The following is a 21,244-nucleotide window of genomic DNA, read 5'->3' on the forward strand; positions in this document are numbered from 1 at the left end:
AGTGCCTTCAGAATAAAAAGAGTAAAAAAAAACTGCTTTTAAAACTGGACTGTTGTGATCAGAATAACAATATAACCTGCATTGAAACCGGATAGGCCCATATGCCGGCATATTTAGGCTATTATATGAAAATATACGGGGTGAGAAATAAAGTCACTTAACACCGTTGCTACAGAATATAGAATGTATGCCCAAAGATAATTCGCTTGTGCCAGGAACACATTAGACCAAGGGGTAAACAGATTGATATGTGTTACACGCGCGGTCGCCATCTTGATGTCGGCCATATTGAATGCAACTCCGAAACTGTAAATGGGAAGCGGGTCATCTGACATATCATTTAGGGTCAGAATTTCACAAGAAATTGATCACCGAAAGATTTTCTCTATCCCAAACATTTCAATTGTCAACTCATTACTACTCGAATTTGATGTACCAGGTTTTTGTGTGTTTCGCGAATAGGACCGGCCCGAGAGTTAAAGGGCGCCCCCTAATTTTTTTCGTCCTAGGCGACGCCTAGTGAGCTTTATAACTCGGGCCGGTCCCCGCTCCTGCAGAATCTTTAAAATCTCCTAACAGTTAAACAAAATCAACATAATTTGTTTTCATTTGATATTATTTAATTGTTTACTTAAATAATTAAATTAAACCCGGGTTTATTCCAAAGTTTCCGACTAGCGAGTGATTTATGACCCATTTTAAACTGGCAGCACTGCACACGATCCAAATTCAAATTAGAATTCAAAATGTCAGCGTTGGTTGTCGCGCTAAGGAATAAAGTCTTCAATTTTAGTAGAGTTTTGACCGAAATTAGGTATTGACAGTCGTATTTATTAATCACAAGTGATATATACATACTTTAATTGTAATTTACGCTAATTATAATAAATTTTGATATAAGACACATGTAAAGTTAAATTTGATATGTTCCTGTACAGTAGAACCTCGAAAACTCGGCTCTCGATAACCCGGCAGTCCGGATAACTCGGCCACACCCTGGCAGGGCAAAAAAATCCTTAGTTAATTAATTTTCATTATAGACAGCTTTATAAAAGTATAAAAGCTCTCATAAAGTATTTTTCTGAGGTCTGTCTTATCAGGTAAATTACTGTACACAGTGTATTCATTAATTTTCATTTTCATGTAGTAAAGGCTCTATGCCTTCATAAAGGACGTACTTTTCCTTTGTTTAAGGGTATTTGGGCAGTTTATTCTCTGTTGTATTCTCAAGCAAACAATACATACGAGTACAGTACAGTATTTTCTGAGGAAACACGCATACTTATCCTTTTCTAACCCCATTCCTGATAACCCGGCATTTTCACAAACTCGGCCACCCTTCGGTCCACATTAGGCCGAGTTTTCGAGGTTCTACTGTATACTGTGCACCGTCACGCACGTTATAAACTAACCTAACCTATTCTAATAAATTACTAGTGTAAGAAAGATGTAAAATAACTCAAAAAATTAATCATAAGAAAGGAAAATTTTGGTAATTAGAATAGGTTAGGTTAGAACGTGCACCGTCATGGCGGATCTTTCCTTTCTTCTGTTTACTGGAATCAGAGAACAGTGGTGACGTACATTCTAACCTAACCTAACCTATAAATTAGAATAGGTTAGGTTGCATCCCCACTGTTCCCTGACTGCATCGAACAGAGAGCTGTCATGACAGTGCACATAGGTAAAGATTAAGTTACTTTCCATACGTTTCTATATTCAACGGTGAGAAAACGACATTTCTAAATGGACCGTTGAGTTCTCCGTTGAGACTAGTCGGCAGCAATGCGCTACCGTTGAGCTCAACGGTCTCAATGACCTGAAAGACCATTGAGTATTTAACAAACTAACATGACAGCTTCCATGAAAAAGTAAATTTTGTGTATAGAAACTGTCCATTTGCTCTTGCTGTGGATGCTGTAATAGCGGACACATTAATGAACAATCTGTATATAATAAAACATGTGATTGCACGATTATGTTGGATAATTTGGTCAATATTGAAATATTAAGATTTTTTTCATAAACATCGGTCGTAATCAATTTTGGACAAATTCGTGGAGATAACTGTGGGAAGTATGCTCAATATTGCGAGAGATTCGTGCAACTTGTTTTTTGTGTAAACTCCAACAGCCCGTGACAAAACCCAACAAATGTTACTGCATCAAAACTCCCAGAAAATGTTGCCTGTGAAAAAGTTGCATCAGATATTTGGCCCTCTTTAAGTCTTCCTAATGATATAAATATAAGAAATTAAAATTATTAAAGACCCAGTATACAAGAAAATGTTACAGATAAGGGTTCATTTGAATAGAAGGATTTATTTGAATAATGATTAAGCGAGTTACTTTAATTATTTAGCAAAACAGTCACAATCGTTGCCTTCTCCTGAATTAAGTCAGTCATTATGAAAAGTACCCTTTCAACGGAAACATTTCTTTTTTTCTACAGAACATGATGTCAGATCATTCACAGAGGGACTCAACGGAAAATTCACTGTTAAGTCAACCATTGAATATAGAAACATAAGGTCTTAGATAAATATTAGCTGCTTGTGCCTGGTGTTGCTTGGGCTTTTGAGGTGGAATTAGTCCTTACTAATCCCCCTCAAAAGAGATAGAGTTGGAAGAAGGTGAAAAAAACAATGGTCTTAGTAACTAAAATGTACATTTGTTGACTTCAGTATTAACAATATTTAAACTGCAAAGCACACAAAAATTGTTCGGGCTAAAGTTAACGGGGAGTGAGATCATGGCATATTTGTCCATGGACTTAATGTTGCACCTTTGCTGCTTTGCCATGCCTGAACCTTGAATCTCTCTTCAGCAACGTTATCTTTGGCAGTGATTACCGAAGTTTTTTGAGTCGCTGCCATCTTGGTTCCCTAAACTTATACCTGATGCCTCCAACTTGTTTTCCCTCGCATGAAAAAGGCTTGGAAATATTCTTAGAAAAACTTTTCTACAACTCTTGCACTACTGTACATTCTTCTCTGTATCTGGAAACCACCAACTCTTGACTATAGTAGTTGTTCGGTCGAAACCCCAACTCCAGCCTCCTTTGTTGTCCTTGCTTCTTTTTGCCCCTCTAGGTTTACTTGCTGCCCCCAGAGGATGGTAGTGCTCACTTTGGAAATCGCTGATCTATGGGATGAGAGCTTTAATTTTATCCTCGAACCATATTTTTATCTTTCAGCTGTTTACTCGAATTAAGCCAGACAAATTGAAACCCTCTTTCAATTAATATACAGTAGATCCCCCTATAAGACGGTAGATACGTTCCGTTCTTTATGAATCAATTTTGTAGGAATCATAGTTTACGGACTACGGCTGTTTGAAAGGTTTTCTTTCATAAAATTAATCGATTCTAGACTAATTCGACTCAACATTTCCAAAATACGTATATTTTTTTGAAAATAATCCGTATAAACTACGTTATAAACAAAAAATTGTAGGATTGCTTACCGAGTGTGTACCGTTCGACTACGCCCGTTGCTAAAGCTTGGTTTCGTCGCGGAACAGCGCATCAAACCGCGGCCGCGATTTCTGATATTATTTTTCTGCGAAAACTTCGTTGACCTTTGGAGACATCCTTAATATAAATAATTTTTATGGCCGTTAAATAAGAAATGTTTCTTTCACAAGAAATGTATAAAATTACAGTACTGTATTAGACTTACGGTACCTAATTTACATACTGTACAGACGATAGTAAACTCAACTTACTCGCCTAAACTCTCTGTAGCGTGGCGCTGGACGGCGGAAAGTATATATATAATTATAATAAAGTTACAATAAATTAAGTTAATATATAATTATATGTACAGTACCTAATTTATATATAATTAATATATAATTATATGTACAGTACCTAATTTATATATAATTATATGAACAGACGATACTAAACTCAATTTATCCGCCTAAACGTCCGTAGCGTGGCGCTACGGACGGCGGGAAAGTAGTTCGGCTGCCCGATGACGTTTTACGTATTATAGGAGTTATTTTTACCGTTGTTTACGAATACTGCCACAATTTTTATAGGAATCGGTTTTATAGGTGGATCTACTGTATGTGGATTGCACGTATCGCAGATGAATGGATTTAAATAAATTATGCTTTGATTCTTTACCAATGAATCAAAACATTTAAATTTATTTCTTACAGGTTATTGAATTTTTTACAACTGACATTTGTGAAATTTTCAACTATAAAATAAATTTCAAACAATTTAAATTGGTTCCACCAGTGATTAAGTGGATAAAACCTCTGAACATTGGTATAGGGTTTCCACTTGTGCCACTAGTCAAATCCTTTCTGCAATTAAAACTTTGTCTAACAAAAAACTAGTAAACAAATAATTAATTTCATTCTCTCCTAATGCAGATTTTTAAGAAAAAACATTTGAATATATTTGGGATCTGGTCCTCCTGTTCCTTGTTGCAAATTCAACCAGAAGGACCAAAGAGCACTGTTTTTATATATTGGAGGTGTTCACGGTATTAAATTTATTTTTTCTTTGCATTATATTTTAGATCTCGAGTATTCTTGGACAGTGTTTGCCAATCTCTGATTTTCTCAAACGGCATCATTCGGTCTTACCCAAACGTTTTGATTAATAAATTTAGCAAGATTCTGAAAATAAGCAAAATCTGACATACTGAATTTAAAATATCTTAATATGATTTGAAATATAATAAATTAGCAAGAAACTTTTACATAGTAGTCCTCCCAGGGGCACTCCTCCTTTGCAGATTGCCCATATGTTACATTTCCTTATCCCATTAGACCAAACTAAATTAAAATGATTTTTACATAAAATAACAGAGTGGTAACTAGCATTCAGTAATTTACATTGTTGTAAAAGTTACTTAATAAAACATTTAAATTTATTTTAGAAATATTTCTTTTGAGTCCTCGTCAGATAATGCCGACGTTCCTCCTCGTCCAAAGAGACCTTTATCGTCTTTTATGCTGTTTATTAAAGAGAAGAGAAATGAAATGTTTGGCGATTATTCAAGTAAGTACTGTCATTTGCATTACCTTTGTATAACCAAGAACCAAATCTCATTTATATTGTAAATTAAAAAATACTACACTAAATACTCTTTTGGCATATTTTGATATTTCTATATTCTGTTATATCTAAATATGAACATTTAGTAACCCAATTGATTAATGTTAAACAATGTGCTGTTCTATGGGGCTATAATATGGCAACTAATAATTAATATTAAGCAATTTGACCTAAAGGTAAACAATAGATGTCAACTTGAAACGTTGAATGGCACGTTGTTTGGCATTCTGTAATATCGGGTAAAAATGGCATATTATCTTGGAAATTACTAATATATTGCCGTAGATTGCCTTCTTTTTAAATTACAAATATCGTATAATTAATTTCCATTATATTTTTACTATAATGAAAAAAAGCACTTCAAAATGAATATAGATATTAACAGAATATTATATTACAGATATTAATATTAAGTTTGTAGAAGTTGTTTAATTAAAGTAATGATGAAAAAATAAATAAATACGCTAAAATTTTTGTCTCGGTGGCTGACTTTGGACATTCAGAAAATAACATTCAAGTATTTTTTCTGTGTCAGAAGAGAGAAACATTATGTACTTATTTATTTATCTGTCCATATTTTTATTAAGGAATTAAATAATTTGCATACTTTATATTAATATGAAAAATATTACTTTATTCTGTTTTCACCAGTTATGGAATTTGGGTCAGTTGCTGTCAGATTTGTCAGTATAAACAGCACCTGTCTGATCCCAATACAGATCATCTCTCTGCAATTAGTGATCTTCTCTCTAAGACAGTGTGCTGAAAGCCAAATAAGATGCTCAAATTTAAAAAAATAATAATTATCGGAAAGAATTAATGAGTTATCTGCTAAATACGTTTCTGATTATAACTGTTAAAAGTATTATGAGTAAGATAATTACTTCTATAAATAATGTAAAATTATCATCATTGACTAAATAATTGAAGTTTTATGTTAAAAATTTTGTAAAAATATTCATCCAAAAAATTACGCTTGTTATTTGTAATAAAACTGAAGCTGTGAAATTGTTTGCGGAAAATAATTTTCTTTTTTATAAGTAAATTTATATTAAAAAACTTAAAAACATCTGATTTTTCTGTTTTCAAAGTTTAAGACCATTTACTTTAAAATAAAACAATTGTTACATGAACATATCTTTTCTGGATTTACAAGCTCCGGAGGCTCTTTGCTGCAAATGGAATTCATCACCACCCTTATTTGTTGTGAGCTATGAATCTCCGGTTATTAATGCACAGGAAAATCTCAGAACTCCTAGAGTTCTGAGATTTTCCTGTGCATTGTCCCTCTGTTTCTGCAAGCAATCTCAAGTTCCAACAGAATCTCTTTTTGACTCTTCACTGGTTGTTTGTTCTTGATATGTCTGAAATGCTAGTTTAATGATGCTTATTAAATTCATGTAGGTGTTTTATAAAGTTTAATTACAGCTAATTAAATAAATTTCATTTAGAATATAAAAAAAATTGATGTAGAAGTTATTTCTAATGGAAAGAGTCAGAGAGAAAATAATAGTTAAATTGTAATAATATGAAGATGATTATTATAATATACAAATGGGATCAAATTAATAATTGTTTTATTTGAAGTAGCTTTTTAATATACTTGAAACAAGCTGATGATGAACTGAGACAGTATGAAAAGTTTCTAATAATACCCATTAAAAGAAAAATTATTTTTATCCAATTATAAAATTTATGTAGGGCTGTCCACTAATTACGTGTACAGATGTGAGCTACGGACCCTCTCTTTTGTGTATGACTGTATACAGTACTTTTGACAAGCCCTAGGCTGACTCACTTTTACTCTGAGATGTGGACTAATACCATACACGATGCCTCAACCTCCTCATTGCTCAACCTTATTTCCTCCCCACTGAATATAATAATATATTTTTCACAATCCCTCTCCCTTCAACTGTATATGTAATTAATGAACAACCCAATATGCTTAGATAAGAATTGTATATGTAAATTCTTACATCTCATATTTTTAAGAAGACTGATATTCGTAAATTTAATCCAATATCCAATTGGATTAAATTTACAAACGGATAGTATACTATCCATTTTATCATTCTGTTGGTACATATTAACTTCTTTTGCAACTTGTTGGGGAGTTCCTATTGATTTTGATTTTAGTCATTTAAAAACAGTGTTAAAAAATTATAACTTTTACTTTAATTTTTTTATGAATAAAATAATAATAAAAACTAATAGAAAAATTTTTCAGAAGTCAGACCTGTGGATCAAGTAAAAATTTTAAGTGAGAAGTGGAGATCTTTAACTCATGTTGAAAAACAGGTGCGTTTACAAATTTTGAATGCTATAATTAAAAGCTTTTGTATTTTTTTTATGTACAGTTGACCCCCCTATAACGCAGTAGATACGTTCCGCTTTATAAGAATTTCGCGTTGTAGGAATCCTTAAATATATGAGCCAATCACAGCCCGGCACATGTGCAGTTTACAGACTATGGCTGTTTGAAAGGTTTTCTTCCATAAAATGAATCGATTCTAGACTAATTCGACTCAACATTTCCAAAACACGTATAATTTTTTGGGAATAATCCGTATAAATTATGCTATAAACAAAAAATTGTAGGATTATTTACCGAGTGTGCACCATTCGATGACGCCATTGCTTAAGCTTGTTTTCATCGTGGAGCAGCACACCAAATGGCGGGCGCATTTTCTGATAAGTTATTTTTCTGCAAAAAATTTGTTGAAATTTGGAGACATCATTAATAGAAATAATTTTTATCTCTATAGCGTGTAAGTAGTTTGGCTGCTCATCCACTATTGGTCCAGATTCGACCAATCCTGTCGTGACACGAGTCTGCGATGACATTTTACCGCATTTTACGAGTCTCTTTTAGCATCTTTATATGAATGCAGTCGCAATTTTTTTGCCACGATATACAAATCCACATTATATGAACCCACATTATAGGGGGGGTCTACTGTACAGTATCTCTCAAAAAAGGATGTTATTATTTTAAATTACTGTAATTATTCTCTTACTTCATTTTTAATTTGTAAACCAAAAAATTGGTTTACAAATTAAGAAATTAAATTACAAACCAAAACTATTTGGTTTGTAATTTGGGCTTCCCTTGACAGCGTTATGCTGGAATGTTCTTGACAATGAATGTCCACTTTATAAGAACAAACCATAGTGTCACCCCAAGTTTTGACTAGTGTTTAATTGTTAAGGTGTTCAGATACCACTTGATAGCCACATCCATTATGTATATACTCATGTTATACTGAAGAGTAATCACTAAAATGTAGTGATTTGAAATGCATGTATACTACAATGTGAATAAATAATGTTACAAATACTTTTGTAGCTAATTTAGATACTGTGATTCCAGATAATTGAATATTGTACCAATTTTTTGGTTTACAAATTAAGAAAGATATGAGAGAATCACTTATACCTCAAATCCCAGTAAAATAATTAATACTGTAGTTATGTTAATTATTACCTGAAAATGTTTAAATGTACATTAAAACATTGGAAAACCGTCCAAGTTTTACATTTGTCCATTACAATTATAATTTCTTACTGTGTGCACCTCGTGTCATACAGCACACATTTGACCAATACCCAAATTCTCCCTATGCTTGCTATGGCATATCCATTGTCACTCCTCCCACAGCAGCCACAATTCTATGGCTCCTGCAAATTACTCCTTTTAAACAATGATGTGTGATTCCAACTTTGCAAACTGCAGAATACACAACACCATCTGTTACAAAGTCGTCATTTTCATTTACCGCCTTTCCTATAGGTAGTAGATGATGAGACATTTTAATGCAGAGGAGAGACAAAACTTGGACAATAACTCTATTGTTAAGTGTACACCACATACTTATCAGGTAATAATATAATTACATTATTTATTGTTATAGCTTAAACCAGGCTTAAACTTTAAAAGCTAAAAATATTCATTTTGCTTTTACTCCTTTATCTGCTTTAATCAGAGACAAAGAACTTGTGCCAAGGAAAAACCCAAGCAATGCATTTTGGGTAAATGTTTTATCATACTTAATTCAGGCTAAAAATAAAAAACACTATTTAGATTTTACAAATAATATAAAAAAGAGTTTATAAAACTGACCTTTATCTTTAATACTGTACAAAGTAAATAAAACAATTTATGAACTTCCTGCTGGTTTTACGTTATCAATTGACTGACAATGATTTTGTGAGCTTTATTCTGCATGATATTCATCCACGTGCCCTCCATCTCCATTCCATTATTAAATTTGTGGTATCATCTGCATGTATAATTGCCACCTACTCTTTAAATCTATACAAGTACAAATCCTCCTTTTATAGAGGATTTTAACTTCATTTTTATTAACAACACATCCAAATTCTTGAACCATGGAGAATGGTTATATTGTAGTTTAATCGCTGCTTTATGTTTTCAAATCCTAATGCACAGCTGTCTCCCTGTTTCCTCTATATCGGGGGTCAAAATCCTATGGCATGTGGGACAATTTTCAGCAGCACTCTGATTGAATAGAAATGTAGTAAAAGTATTAAAAGTACACATTTAAATGGAAGCCATAGTTCAGTGTAGGCCATGATACATTAAAAACCAATCTCTTGCTTGTATATTTATATTACAGCACAATTGTTTACGCACTATGTGTTGTGCATGTGCTTCATATATAAGAACATAATTTAATTAACAATGTAACTTTAAAATTATATATTTTTGAAGTCCATTATAATTGATTCAACCCATTTTGTTAATATAACAAAATTGGTAAAATCATGTCAGCACCTAAAATAATACTATAACTTAGGTTCAGTACAACACCGCCAAAAGGTAGCCAACCTCTGCTCTACATGATTAACTGGATTTATGTATGTACAGTTTAGTTTATACTCCAGTCTCCTCCAAATTATTTTTGTTCCTATATTTAACATTAAACTTATTTTTATTGTATTCTGTTATCTATTTTTGTAATAATCTGTGGGGTAGTAAGTTCTTTGTTTTTGATTAAAGCAGATAAAGGAGTAAAAATGAAATGAATATTTTTAGTTTTTAAAGTTTTAAACTTGGTTTAAGCTATAACAACAAATAACATTATATTTTATGAAGAAATATTTACAGTAATTTAAAGCAATAGCATTCTTTTTATAAAATCCTGTACAAAAACACAATACGACTGTTATCTGTTAAGATTTTGAAATTTGTTACAGAGTGCTCTAAACATCAATCATAGACAATCAAAGAATCTCATTTTTAATATATTTTTTTTAACTTTTTAGTAGAAAAATGAAATAGTTTTTTCTGCTTGTTAGAAGTATATATGTGATGTTCGTTGAATATTGTACATCCAATTTATATCGGTAGCATTTATTGCGAGTAAATTTTGACCTAGCAGTTATAATAAACTGAAAATGTAGGGAAAACACACAAACTTTTAAAAAACATTAAAAAGATGAAAACAGCATATCATGGTTACATCTTACACAGTAGTAAATATGCTTAGCCCAACTTACAATTCAAGAAAATAAGTAAGGTGTAGAATAAAATGGTTAGATAACATCAAAATGAAGAATGAACTGTTCCTTAATACTGCAAAAGATAAAGAAAAGTGGTAAAATGGTAACCAACCTCCAATAGGAGATCGCACTCCAAGAAGAAGATAGTAAAAAATAAACAAGATCGTATAACCTGCTGAGTACTGGTCGAATTCTTCTAATGCCCCGCTTCGAGCATGTGTTTTATAGATTCGCCACCATATCTGGGTTAATCTATTAATATTGAAAGTGTTATTAATGCTGTAAAATGTATACTTTTACAAACTTTAATTGTTTTTATATGAAAGGGAACGACTGTGATTTTTCTATTGCCCTAAATAGAAATAAAACCATAATACAGTCGACCCCCCCTATAAGACAGTAGATACGTTCCATTCTTTAGGAATCTGATTTCTTACGAGTCCTTCCAATCACAGCCCGACACGTGTGAAGTTTACGGACTAAGGCTGTTTGAAAGGTTTTCTTCTATAAAATTAACCGATTCTAGACTAATTCGACTCAACATTTCCAAAACACGTATAATTTTTTGGGAATAATCCGTATAAACTATGCTATAAACAAAAAATTGTAGGATTACTTACCGAGTGTGCACCGTTCGACTACGCCGTTGCTTAAGCTTGTTTTCGTCGCGGAGCAGCGCACCAAACGGCGGCCGCGATTTCTGATAAGTTATTTTTCTGCGAAAAATTCGTTGAACTTTGGAGACATCATTAATATAAATAATTTTTATGGCCGTTGAATAAGAAGTGTTTCTTTCACAAGAAATGTATAAAATTACAATACTGTATTAGACTTACGGTACCTAATTTACATACTGTACAGACGATAGTTCGCCTAAACTCTCCATAGCGTGGTGCCAGGCGGCGGAAAATATATATATAATTATAATAAGGTTACAATAAATTAAGTTAATATATAATTATATATACAATACCTAATTTATATATAATTAATATATAATTATATGTACAGTACCTAATTTATATATAATACTGTACAGACGATAGTAATCTCTTCGTAGCGTGGCGCTTGACGGCGTGGAAAGTAGTTCGGCTGCCTGATGACGTTTTACGTAATTATAGGAGTTTTTTTACCGTTTTTTACGGATACCGTCGCAATTTTTTCGCAGTTTTATAGGAATCGTAATTATAGGAACCCGTTTTATAGGGGGGTCTACTGTAGTGTATAGCCAACATTAGTTTGCATCTCTAAGTCTCTTTTTTCTAAGAAATCATTACTAATGATTTTTAATGTCTTCTGTGTAGTACTATATCATTGTAATTGCAGGTTAATAGCACGAAAACTTTTTAATTTTTAAATTACTTTCTAAAATACTTTGACCTGTTAAATTCATCTTCAAAAGCTAAAAATTATTTATGTCTATACAGACATAGGTATATTAATTTCAGTTTTATTCCCTGAAGGATGGACGTAACAGATCAAAATTATTAGTGTTTGATTCCAATAAAACATTTTTTTTTTTTTTTTGCTTTACTTGAATACTATACTTACTTATATAATTATGTTTATCTGTTTAGATTTATACCGATAAGTACCGAGAAAGTGTAAAAGAGTATACGAAACAGAATGAAGCATATATGAATTCATTAACTAAAGAACAACGTCAAGCTATTCTGGACGAGTTACGAATCAGGAAAGAACAACTTCGCCAAAGACGCTTTAAATCTGTGAGTGAAGTTTGTATATATAGTTGAACATCAATATAGTGTTTTCTTTAATAACACCATTCTCATATAGTGCTACAGAGAGGTTCTGACAATGTCTTCCTCTATGGCTTCGTTCCAGATGAATATTCTTCTGGCTCAAACTCCAGCCAAAAATTTAACTTTTAAATGACACTGTTAATTTCTTTATTTATAATGTTTTTCATCACTTCATATAAATTTTACCTAAACAATATAAATAAATCTTTTGATCACACGTTGACCACAGTGGCCAAACTGTGGCTTCCATCTACATACACAATTTCGTTTTATAAACTCAGTATGTACTACATACACCTATATATTTTCATAAGTTTTCTATTATGTAGTATGATATATGCACAGATTGTAAGCATAAATTTCAACTTGAAGAAACTGCAAAGTGTGGAGCTGGAGCCAAGAATTTTTTAAAGAGTATATGGCTCCAGACTCTGGCTCCAAAGCCCAACTTTCATAAAACACCAATGAATATTTGTGTGCGAATCTTTTATATATATTAAACAGAGTATTTCAGTATCTGTGCAATACAGTAAAACCTGTCTATGGTGACCACCCACGGTTCCTTCAAAAAGTGGTCTTTTAGACAGTTGGTCATCCAATACAGGTGGTGCTGTAATACTGTATTTCCGTATGTATTTTGCACACTTTTTAGCCATTTCTACTATGCAAAACTTGAGGTGAGCAAAAATAAGTACAGGTAACCCCCGTATAACACGGCACTTCTATAGCACGGATTCACTCTAACACGGTTCGAGAATTGGTACCATCCCCTGTATAACACGGCACTTCTATAGCACGGATTCACTCTAACATGGTTTGGGAATTGGTACCATCCCCCGTATAACACGGTACTTTTATAGCGTGGATTCACTCTGACACGGTTCGAGAATTGGGTAAAATCCTCGTACAACAGGAAATGTAATAAATTTTTACATACTTAAGTAATAATAGTTCATGAAAATTATTATTTTCGTGAACTATTAGTACTTAAGTATGTAAATTTTCTCTTCTCGCCTTCTGTCGATACACGTGGTCCNCGTGAACCCACGACCAACTACCACTGTTTACTGGTTTTATCCCTCGGCCACTTAGTAATAAATCTGATTTTGACAATTTATTAGAAAATGAGCGGTTTTGAAATATTGAAATTAAAATTCGTATTGAAACAAAATCATTGTTTTTATTACTACGAGCATTAACTGTCTGGATTTAAATTAATACAAGTAAATGTATAATACAGTTGAATTACCGTATGTGACATTTTCAGACAGTATTTTTCGGGAAATACTCCAATAATTATATTAGCTATGGAAAAATTGAACAAATGTTGTAAAATAGCAAATTTTCTACACTTCTGACAAGCAAAGAAGGTTAATAGGCATTAATAATAAAAGCCAATTAATAACAAAGACCAATTTAAAATATTATTAATTAAAAAACGTTTACCTTGATCCAAAATGTTTTCTGTAAACTTCAGAAATTGCGACATTATCTGATTATTGCAACTTGAACAATAAACTGAATTTTTCTTAAAATCCAGTGATAAATACAAAAGAAGAAATTGCAAGAATAACATTTCACTGTAATTAGAAAATTTTAAACCATCGAATTTATATTAATAAAATAGAAATTAAATCAGAAGTTTTGAAGAAAATAAGAGAATAATAATCTACCTTATTCTTGAAATGATACAAATATTAAAATATCATGGACAAGAATGCTAAAATGCAACTAACTCATTCGAAATAGAAATTATCATCAAAACATTTCTTGGAATTGAAATTCGATACTCGATGTGATTTATTACCATTCGTAATTCAGATTTAATGGCATCAACCATTATTTTATTTTGTTTTTATCGTCATAAAATCATTGAAAAATAGATTTTTTTTGGTCTGTAAATACAGTAAAACCTGTCTGTAGAGACCACCCACTGTTCCTTCAAAAAGTAGTCTTTTAGACAGGTGGTCGTCCAATACAGGTGGTGACGTAATACCGTATTTCCGTACGTATTTTGATTTTCCGACTTAATTAATTCTACTTGATTCTTTTCGTTCGCTTCTCAGTTACGTGTATTACGCCATCGATATACAAGCGTGTCGTATCTCTACATCACTTTGATTTTGGTTTTCGTTTGTTTAACTTTAAAAATACTGTATTTTTTAATATTTAATATTTTCTTAAGTACAACAAAAAAATTATTACGACGATTTTATTATTTTTTCTCATAATACGATTTCATTACATTCCGCGATTGTCATTGCGGAATCGAAAAAGGAAGGCTGCCTGTAAAAATGATTTTTGCATTAATTAATGCGTTTATTGTTTTTTGAATATTTTGCGTGCGAAAATTATTTGGATATTATTTTTCTAAAAATATCGTGGAAATAAAGTAGGTTGATACAGAAACTATTTATTGCACATGTACTGTATATGAGCTTCAAAATAAATAAATAAAAATAAATTTTATCAAATGATGAGATCAGTCAATTAATTGTATCGTATACAATATTTTATACCCCCAAGGAAAATACTGTGGGTCTATGGTAAAATCAATTTTGTTTTCCCACAGTTAAACTTTGCCACTGATTGCTGTTGTGATAACTTTAACACGATCTTCTAACGACAGCACTTTTCATTTCTTTCGTTTTTCAGACAATTTCGAACGAACTGAAATGAATTTCCTTTGTTCCTTTGACTAATCCATTAACACCTACACCTAATTTCAAGGGTGGGAGCAGTGCCCGAGGTGGGTTCGAACGAGAGTTTAGACTAATTCATTATATTAGGAGGGGTGAAACGTTGTTGAACAATAGTTTAGACCAGATATATTTGCAGAAGTGGTCACTTATTACAGTTGTTGTATGTTGTTTTGGACCAAAAATTGATGCCCGCAGTCGTGTTACACAGGTGGTCGTTCACTACAGGTAACTTATACGAAGACTATGGATAAACTATTCGGTGCCAGAAATTTTTGCCCGTTTTGACAGGTGCCCGTTGAATGCAGGTGGTCACCTAAGTAGTTTTCAATGTATTAAATTTACTCACATATAAGACGATCTCGCATATAGGATGAGGTATGACTTTAAAGATCAAAATAAAGAAAATTAGATTTATTAATACAATTCTAATTTAATTTTGTTTAATCACAAATAAAATATTAAATGCATGTAAATTCACACATTGTCCCACAAAACTTACTGGCATTTAAACTTTAAGGAAAAATCTTGTAAAATCGACAACATAATTTGTTCATGTAAAGCTGGACAATCAGGAACTTATGTTGCCAATTTTTAACAGTTGAACCCACACTCCGTCGATTACACCTATGAGTTTCTCTGAATTCTGATTTTCAAATAATTATCTGTTTTCATGTGGGAATGGATTAAATCTTATATCAGGCTCCCGTATGATTTTGGAATTTCAATTTGGAATTCAATTCAAAAGCTTTGCTTTTCCTATTGCTATTCATTTTTACTCCTGACAGTACACAAGAACAATTCAAACAATCCAGATAAAATACTCTTGTTTTTAAACACCAGAGGGTGAGCATTGGTAAAAAATGCGAATACATGGTTCACTTATTGCAGAAACACTAAGAATCCTTTGCTCGTGCATATAGGATGACCTTGGATTTTCAAGCAGTGAGAAATGAATAAAAATCTCGTCCTATATATGAGTAAATACAGTATATAATTTTGTATTGAAGGCAATGTTCTTATCATAAATTATGGTCAAACCCTATTTATATGTGTTTGTTTATAGAATTACAGAGATAAAGACTGATACAAAAACATTGTCTTCAGACTGTTGAATATAATCAACCCAATTTTTATATTTAGAAAACGAAAAATTCAAAGATAGAAAACTCATTTAATTTGAAAGATGACTTAATTAATTTGATTTGTATTGATATATAAAATTAGTTTGTAACTGATAAAATTTAGTTAATGAATGAAATATTTTATTATGCATGTATATAGAGTGCATAGTACAGGTATCCCTTGATTAATGTGATTAATTAATTCCTCAGTGTTACTGTGTATATCAAAATTGTGGTAATCAAATACAGTATCTATATTAAGTAAAGATGGCTGTTAAAGCCCACATTAATTAAAATTTCTGCTGCATTTTTAAAATAATTGCTGCAATTAATTTTATGCGTTAATCAAATCCTGCCTTAAGCAAGGGATGCCCATAAAGTTCTTATTAACTGATGTCTGAACAAAGCATAATATATGACAGACGGTAACAAATTCATAATGAAGACAGGAAAATGAGAAATACACATTATAAACAAACACTTGAAAAATGAATGAGAACACGTGAACAGATGCACAAGAAATACACATTTTATCATTGCGTTTGTCGTGACTATTAGCATTTAAAAGTTTATATTCACACTATTCAAGTATGTGGTATTCAAATATTCTTTTTTCAATATTGTGCATCGTTTCTGAGACAGGAGAACTAACTACTGAATTTTACTGCTGGGGTGCCATAAGTGGTATTGTCTTGTGGCACCCTTAGGGTGCGACTATGCAGATGCGAGCGAGCGAATTTTCCGAGAGAGCGAGAATATGTGGCGAAAAGAGGCGAGACGCGATAAATATCAAAACCTGTCAGATATGTGCGAGAACCAGAAATTCACTCTCGCCAGCATTATTTCTCGCTTCGCGTTTATTCATGATTTTCCTTTGCGAAAACTAAATCGCTCACAACCTCTCGTTCACTCTAAATTTGCGTCTGCATAGTCGCACCCTTAGTCATAGTCACTTTACTGTAACTATGTTTCATTTGTAAATAAAGTTATATCTGCTTTTGTCAGTTACATTGGTGTATAAGGACTTGACTTTGCATTCTGTATAGTAGTAGTAATGAAATATTTACTAAGTTGCAATTAAAAAGGTTCAGGAATGGGTCAGAAAATAAAAATGCACTAGAATAGAACAAAATTTATTTAATACTAGCTGCAAGGACCCGCTTCGCTGGGTTTTTATTTGTATGTAATATAATTTTTTTTATATATAAAAGACTGTTTTTCTAAGTAATCTAGAATCTAGCTGCAAGGACCCACTTCGCTGGGCAAAAAGTAACGATAGTGAAGATTAAGATAATTAGATTAATTAGATTATAGCCAATCTTACCCATTTTCACAGAATGCAAGAATTAGGTCCCCCATTTCCAGACTAATTAGAGAATTTTTACGACCAGTCAAACGAACTATTTTCAATTTGATCAATTTTCTGGAATGTTTACAATCGTTCTATAATTGAACCAATTCAAATTTAAATTCGAATTCGAATACAAATTTGAATTTAAAACGGTTCGAACATTTTTAAAATCGAAATTGAAAATCTTCGAAGTCAACCACTTTCAAGCCCATATCTCCCGCACCCTTATAGCTACCACCATAGTGCACAAATGGAGACTTCTTTTAAGGATGGCAAAATTATCTTTTATTCATCTCATACAAATTCTGTTCACTCAAATCATTTTCCTTTTAAAGTCAGAACTGCTATTCTTTTACAATAACCCCTTCCTCAAACTTATCTTTTCTAATCAGCTTTTGCTTTACCAAAGATGGGACAAAAAGCTTTAAAAGTAAAGCTGTTTGAATCAATAGAGCTCACGTAAGATAAATCAAAGAAAATTTTGCTATTCTCAAAATAGCCAGATTTTTGTAAGATGTTTATTTGTGTGTCTTGAAGTCGTATGACCACTATCTTTGATTGGTAGGTGGCTTTTATACAATATAACTCTAAAGCAATCTATTTCTTTTTTTTTTTTTACAAGTATATTACATTATTGCATTTATTGTTTGTTCTATGTGAGTAAAAATAATTAATCTAGTTAACTTTTATTTATATTATTTCTAATTTTTAAATACCAATTTAAATGATTATGAATACAATTTATTAACATTATAGACTCTTCGAAAATTAAACAAACCAGTTGGTTCCAGATCGCCTTACAATTTTTTCGTAATTGAAAAGACTGCCATGACTTTCGGTACTAAATCGACTGTAAGTAATATATCTTAATTTTTCTTGTACAGTACATTTGATTTTTGAATACTCGTTTTATTAGATAATAATAATAATAAAGTTATAAGTTGTGTGGCTGTGAGCCATAATTATACTTATCCAAAATTAACCGTACATTTGTGAAATATTTAATCTTGCTACAATTCACTTTTTAGTCATCAATACTTTGTTTCTTTAGCTTTTGTCTCTCTCTACCCTGTGTTCAATAAGAGGTATAATGTTGTAAATTTCAAACTTATATCTAATTGTAGATAGTTAAAGTTCAAAATTTGACAAAATGAATTTGCCCAACAATGGGACAGCCCACTTCTCAAAGAAGTTCTTCAGGTGTTTCAATTGCCCAGTTAGTAATTGAAGATATAACAAGATATAACTGAATCCTAAGCCTGCATTTGTAGAATAAGTTGACTGAAGTAGTTTCAAAATCATACCTATTCTCCATGCCTCCTTCATCTCATAACACGAATAAATGTGATGGCTGAGTGGTTAAGGTGGCAGCCTGCCATTCTGGGAACGTGGGATCGAAAAAAACCCAGGAAATTTTTGGGGGTCAATCCAGATGCATCGGACCCCGTCCCTCATCACTCGACTGCCCCATTGTGAGCCTGGCCAAACTCTTAATGAATTTGCTAGAAAAATGTCCTCTTAGTGCACACAGAGTGGAAAGAGTTTAAAAAAATATGTAAATACACACTATCTATAAAGGTTTTTTCAGTTTCAGAATAATTTGTCATCTGTTTTATTTATCTAATCTCCAAAGAATGATATAAAATTTGTTATATCCTGTAATAAAATATAAAATATAACAAAATTATATCATTCTCAATATTGCATTATAATATTCCATAACTATTTTACAAAGGTAGACATTATTTCTCTAGATGTATTACTAGTGTTTTTTTATAAATACTAGTAATATATCTAGGAAGCACTTAAGAAAATAGGTATCTATAATCTATAATCTCTATTACTATAGGAAACAATGAAGAAAATAGGTCATGAATGGAAAGAGTTACCAGAAGACAAGAAAGAGGTGAGTGTATTTTATTTCTTGTAAGTAATGAAACTTATGTATAACTTAAATTGGGATTAATTTTCACTCTGACATTTAATGTTGATAAATTCTACTTTATTGGCAAACTCAATATCACAAGAAGCATAACAATTAATGTCCCTCATTTCACTCACATTTAGTAATACACATTGCCAGTTTTCAATGACAGAATGTGATGTGCTCATTGATTTGTCACTTGACTTTCTGAACTTTGTCTTGTATTTGTATAGGGTGATCATTGTTTGCTGTTTCTCTTTATGCCTGCTTGGTGACATTACATAGGATGTGCTGAAGATGCATGTGACCACCTCCTCTGGTGGCTGTCTCAGTCTATGGACCTAATTCCTTGTGACTGCTTCCTGTGATATATATGAAAGGCACATTTACATTGTCGACATAATCCAGTGCTTTGATCCTTGCAGGATCTCTGGGAAAGATTGATCTGTGCTACAAAGGCTATTATGCCAGATATATTCGATCAGATGTGGTGAGAGTTTGACTATTGCTTCTTGGATATCGTACAGAGTGACGGGAGATATGTGCATAATATTGAGAGACTATGAGGAGATGCTCATCACACTTAATTGCACTTCCAATTGAGATATGTGATGATTGTATAAGGTAAGGAAAAACAGATAATACATAGCTGTAAATTCCAGCATTTTGTTATAGACCTGTATACCATTATAGACAGAAACATACAGTTGTATCCAAAAGTAGAGCTACCCTTGACATATGTTTTAAAAATGCAACCTCTATTTTGTTTACCACCTACTACATAATTAATATTCTGATAGTTGAAAAGAGCAAAAAAAAAGAGTCAAAATACTCAATGAATTATTTTAAATCTGATTTACAAAAGAAAAAACAAAGTTTTTATATTTTACACTGGCAAAAGTAAAGCTACCAAAGGAAGATTTGTCCAGTATTTTTAGGACAAAATATTAGTGTTTTGTGATGTAACCAGAACTTCTGATCACTGCATCACATCTATGTTCCATTGAATCAACTAAGTTGTCTAGTGGAATACAATTATCAAATGATATCAAACAAAGAATGGTAGATATTCGTTTGAAGGAAAAAGACCTTACTGAAAATTGGTAAAATATTTAATGTGCATAAAACTGTTTTTGCGAAAATGGTGAAGTATTTTCAAATATATGGGACCATTGTTTCTGCCAATAAGTCAGGTAGACCACAAAAAACAACGCCAACAATGTTTGATCAGGCATACGAGTGCAGCCAACCCTTGTTGGTAAAAATGAAACTCCATCAGTAGGAATAATTGATAGCCAATCAGTCAAAACTTCTCAAAAAGGGGACTCCTTCACATATTAAACATGAAGTGAGTAACCCAGATATAAGCTTAAGGACTGTACGAAGACATTTGACTAGTTTTGGATTACATGGGAGACGACCAGAAAGAAACCACTCATCTCTGCAAAAAACAAAAAGTTGAGATTAGAGTTTGCACATGAACACATCATTTGGACCATACAAAAATGGTCCAAGGTGTTATGGAGTGATGAATCTAAATTCAATGTCTTCTGTAGTGATGGTATATGATATGTCAGATGACCAATGAACATGAGATATGACCCAAAATACACAATTCCTATAATAAAGCATGGTGGTTGCTGCATAATGGTATGCGGAAGTTTCTCGCAATCCATAGAATTAATGAATAATGGATTAAACTGTTTATCGGGACATATTGCAGAATCAAATGCTTCCTCATGCATGTTGTTCAATGCCAAGGAAATGGATCTTCCAACAGG

The 21,244-nt window shown here is 32.2% G+C and overlaps 1 protein-coding gene across 2 annotated transcripts in view; it reads left to right on the plus strand.

Moving 5' to 3' along the window:
• The first annotated feature begins 733 nt into the window (after nucleotides 1–733).
• The window catches only part of LOC111627332 (transcription factor A, mitochondrial-like), a 28,970-nt gene continuing 8,459 nt past the window's right edge, over nucleotides 734–21,244 (plus strand). For both annotated transcript variants that reach the window (XM_023370884.1, XM_023370883.1), the window contains exons 1-6: nucleotides 734–814; nucleotides 4,898–5,019; nucleotides 7,307–7,377; nucleotides 12,180–12,329; nucleotides 18,296–18,391; nucleotides 19,389–19,445. In XM_023370884.1, the coding sequence (XP_023226652.1) occupies nucleotides 747–814; nucleotides 4,898–5,019; nucleotides 7,307–7,377; nucleotides 12,180–12,329; nucleotides 18,296–18,391; nucleotides 19,389–19,445 (564 nt within the window). In that variant the 5' untranslated portion in view covers nucleotides 734–746. The remainder of the gene's footprint in view (nucleotides 815–4,897; nucleotides 5,020–7,306; nucleotides 7,378–12,179; nucleotides 12,330–18,295; nucleotides 18,392–19,388; nucleotides 19,446–21,244) is intronic.

This window comes from Centruroides sculpturatus, unplaced genomic scaffold (assembly GCF_000671375.1).
Source record: "Centruroides sculpturatus isolate CEXI.00-Female unplaced genomic scaffold, Cexi_2.0 scaffold508, whole genome shotgun sequence".
Taxonomy (NCBI): Eukaryota; Metazoa; Arthropoda; class Arachnida; order Scorpiones; family Buthidae; genus Centruroides; species Centruroides sculpturatus.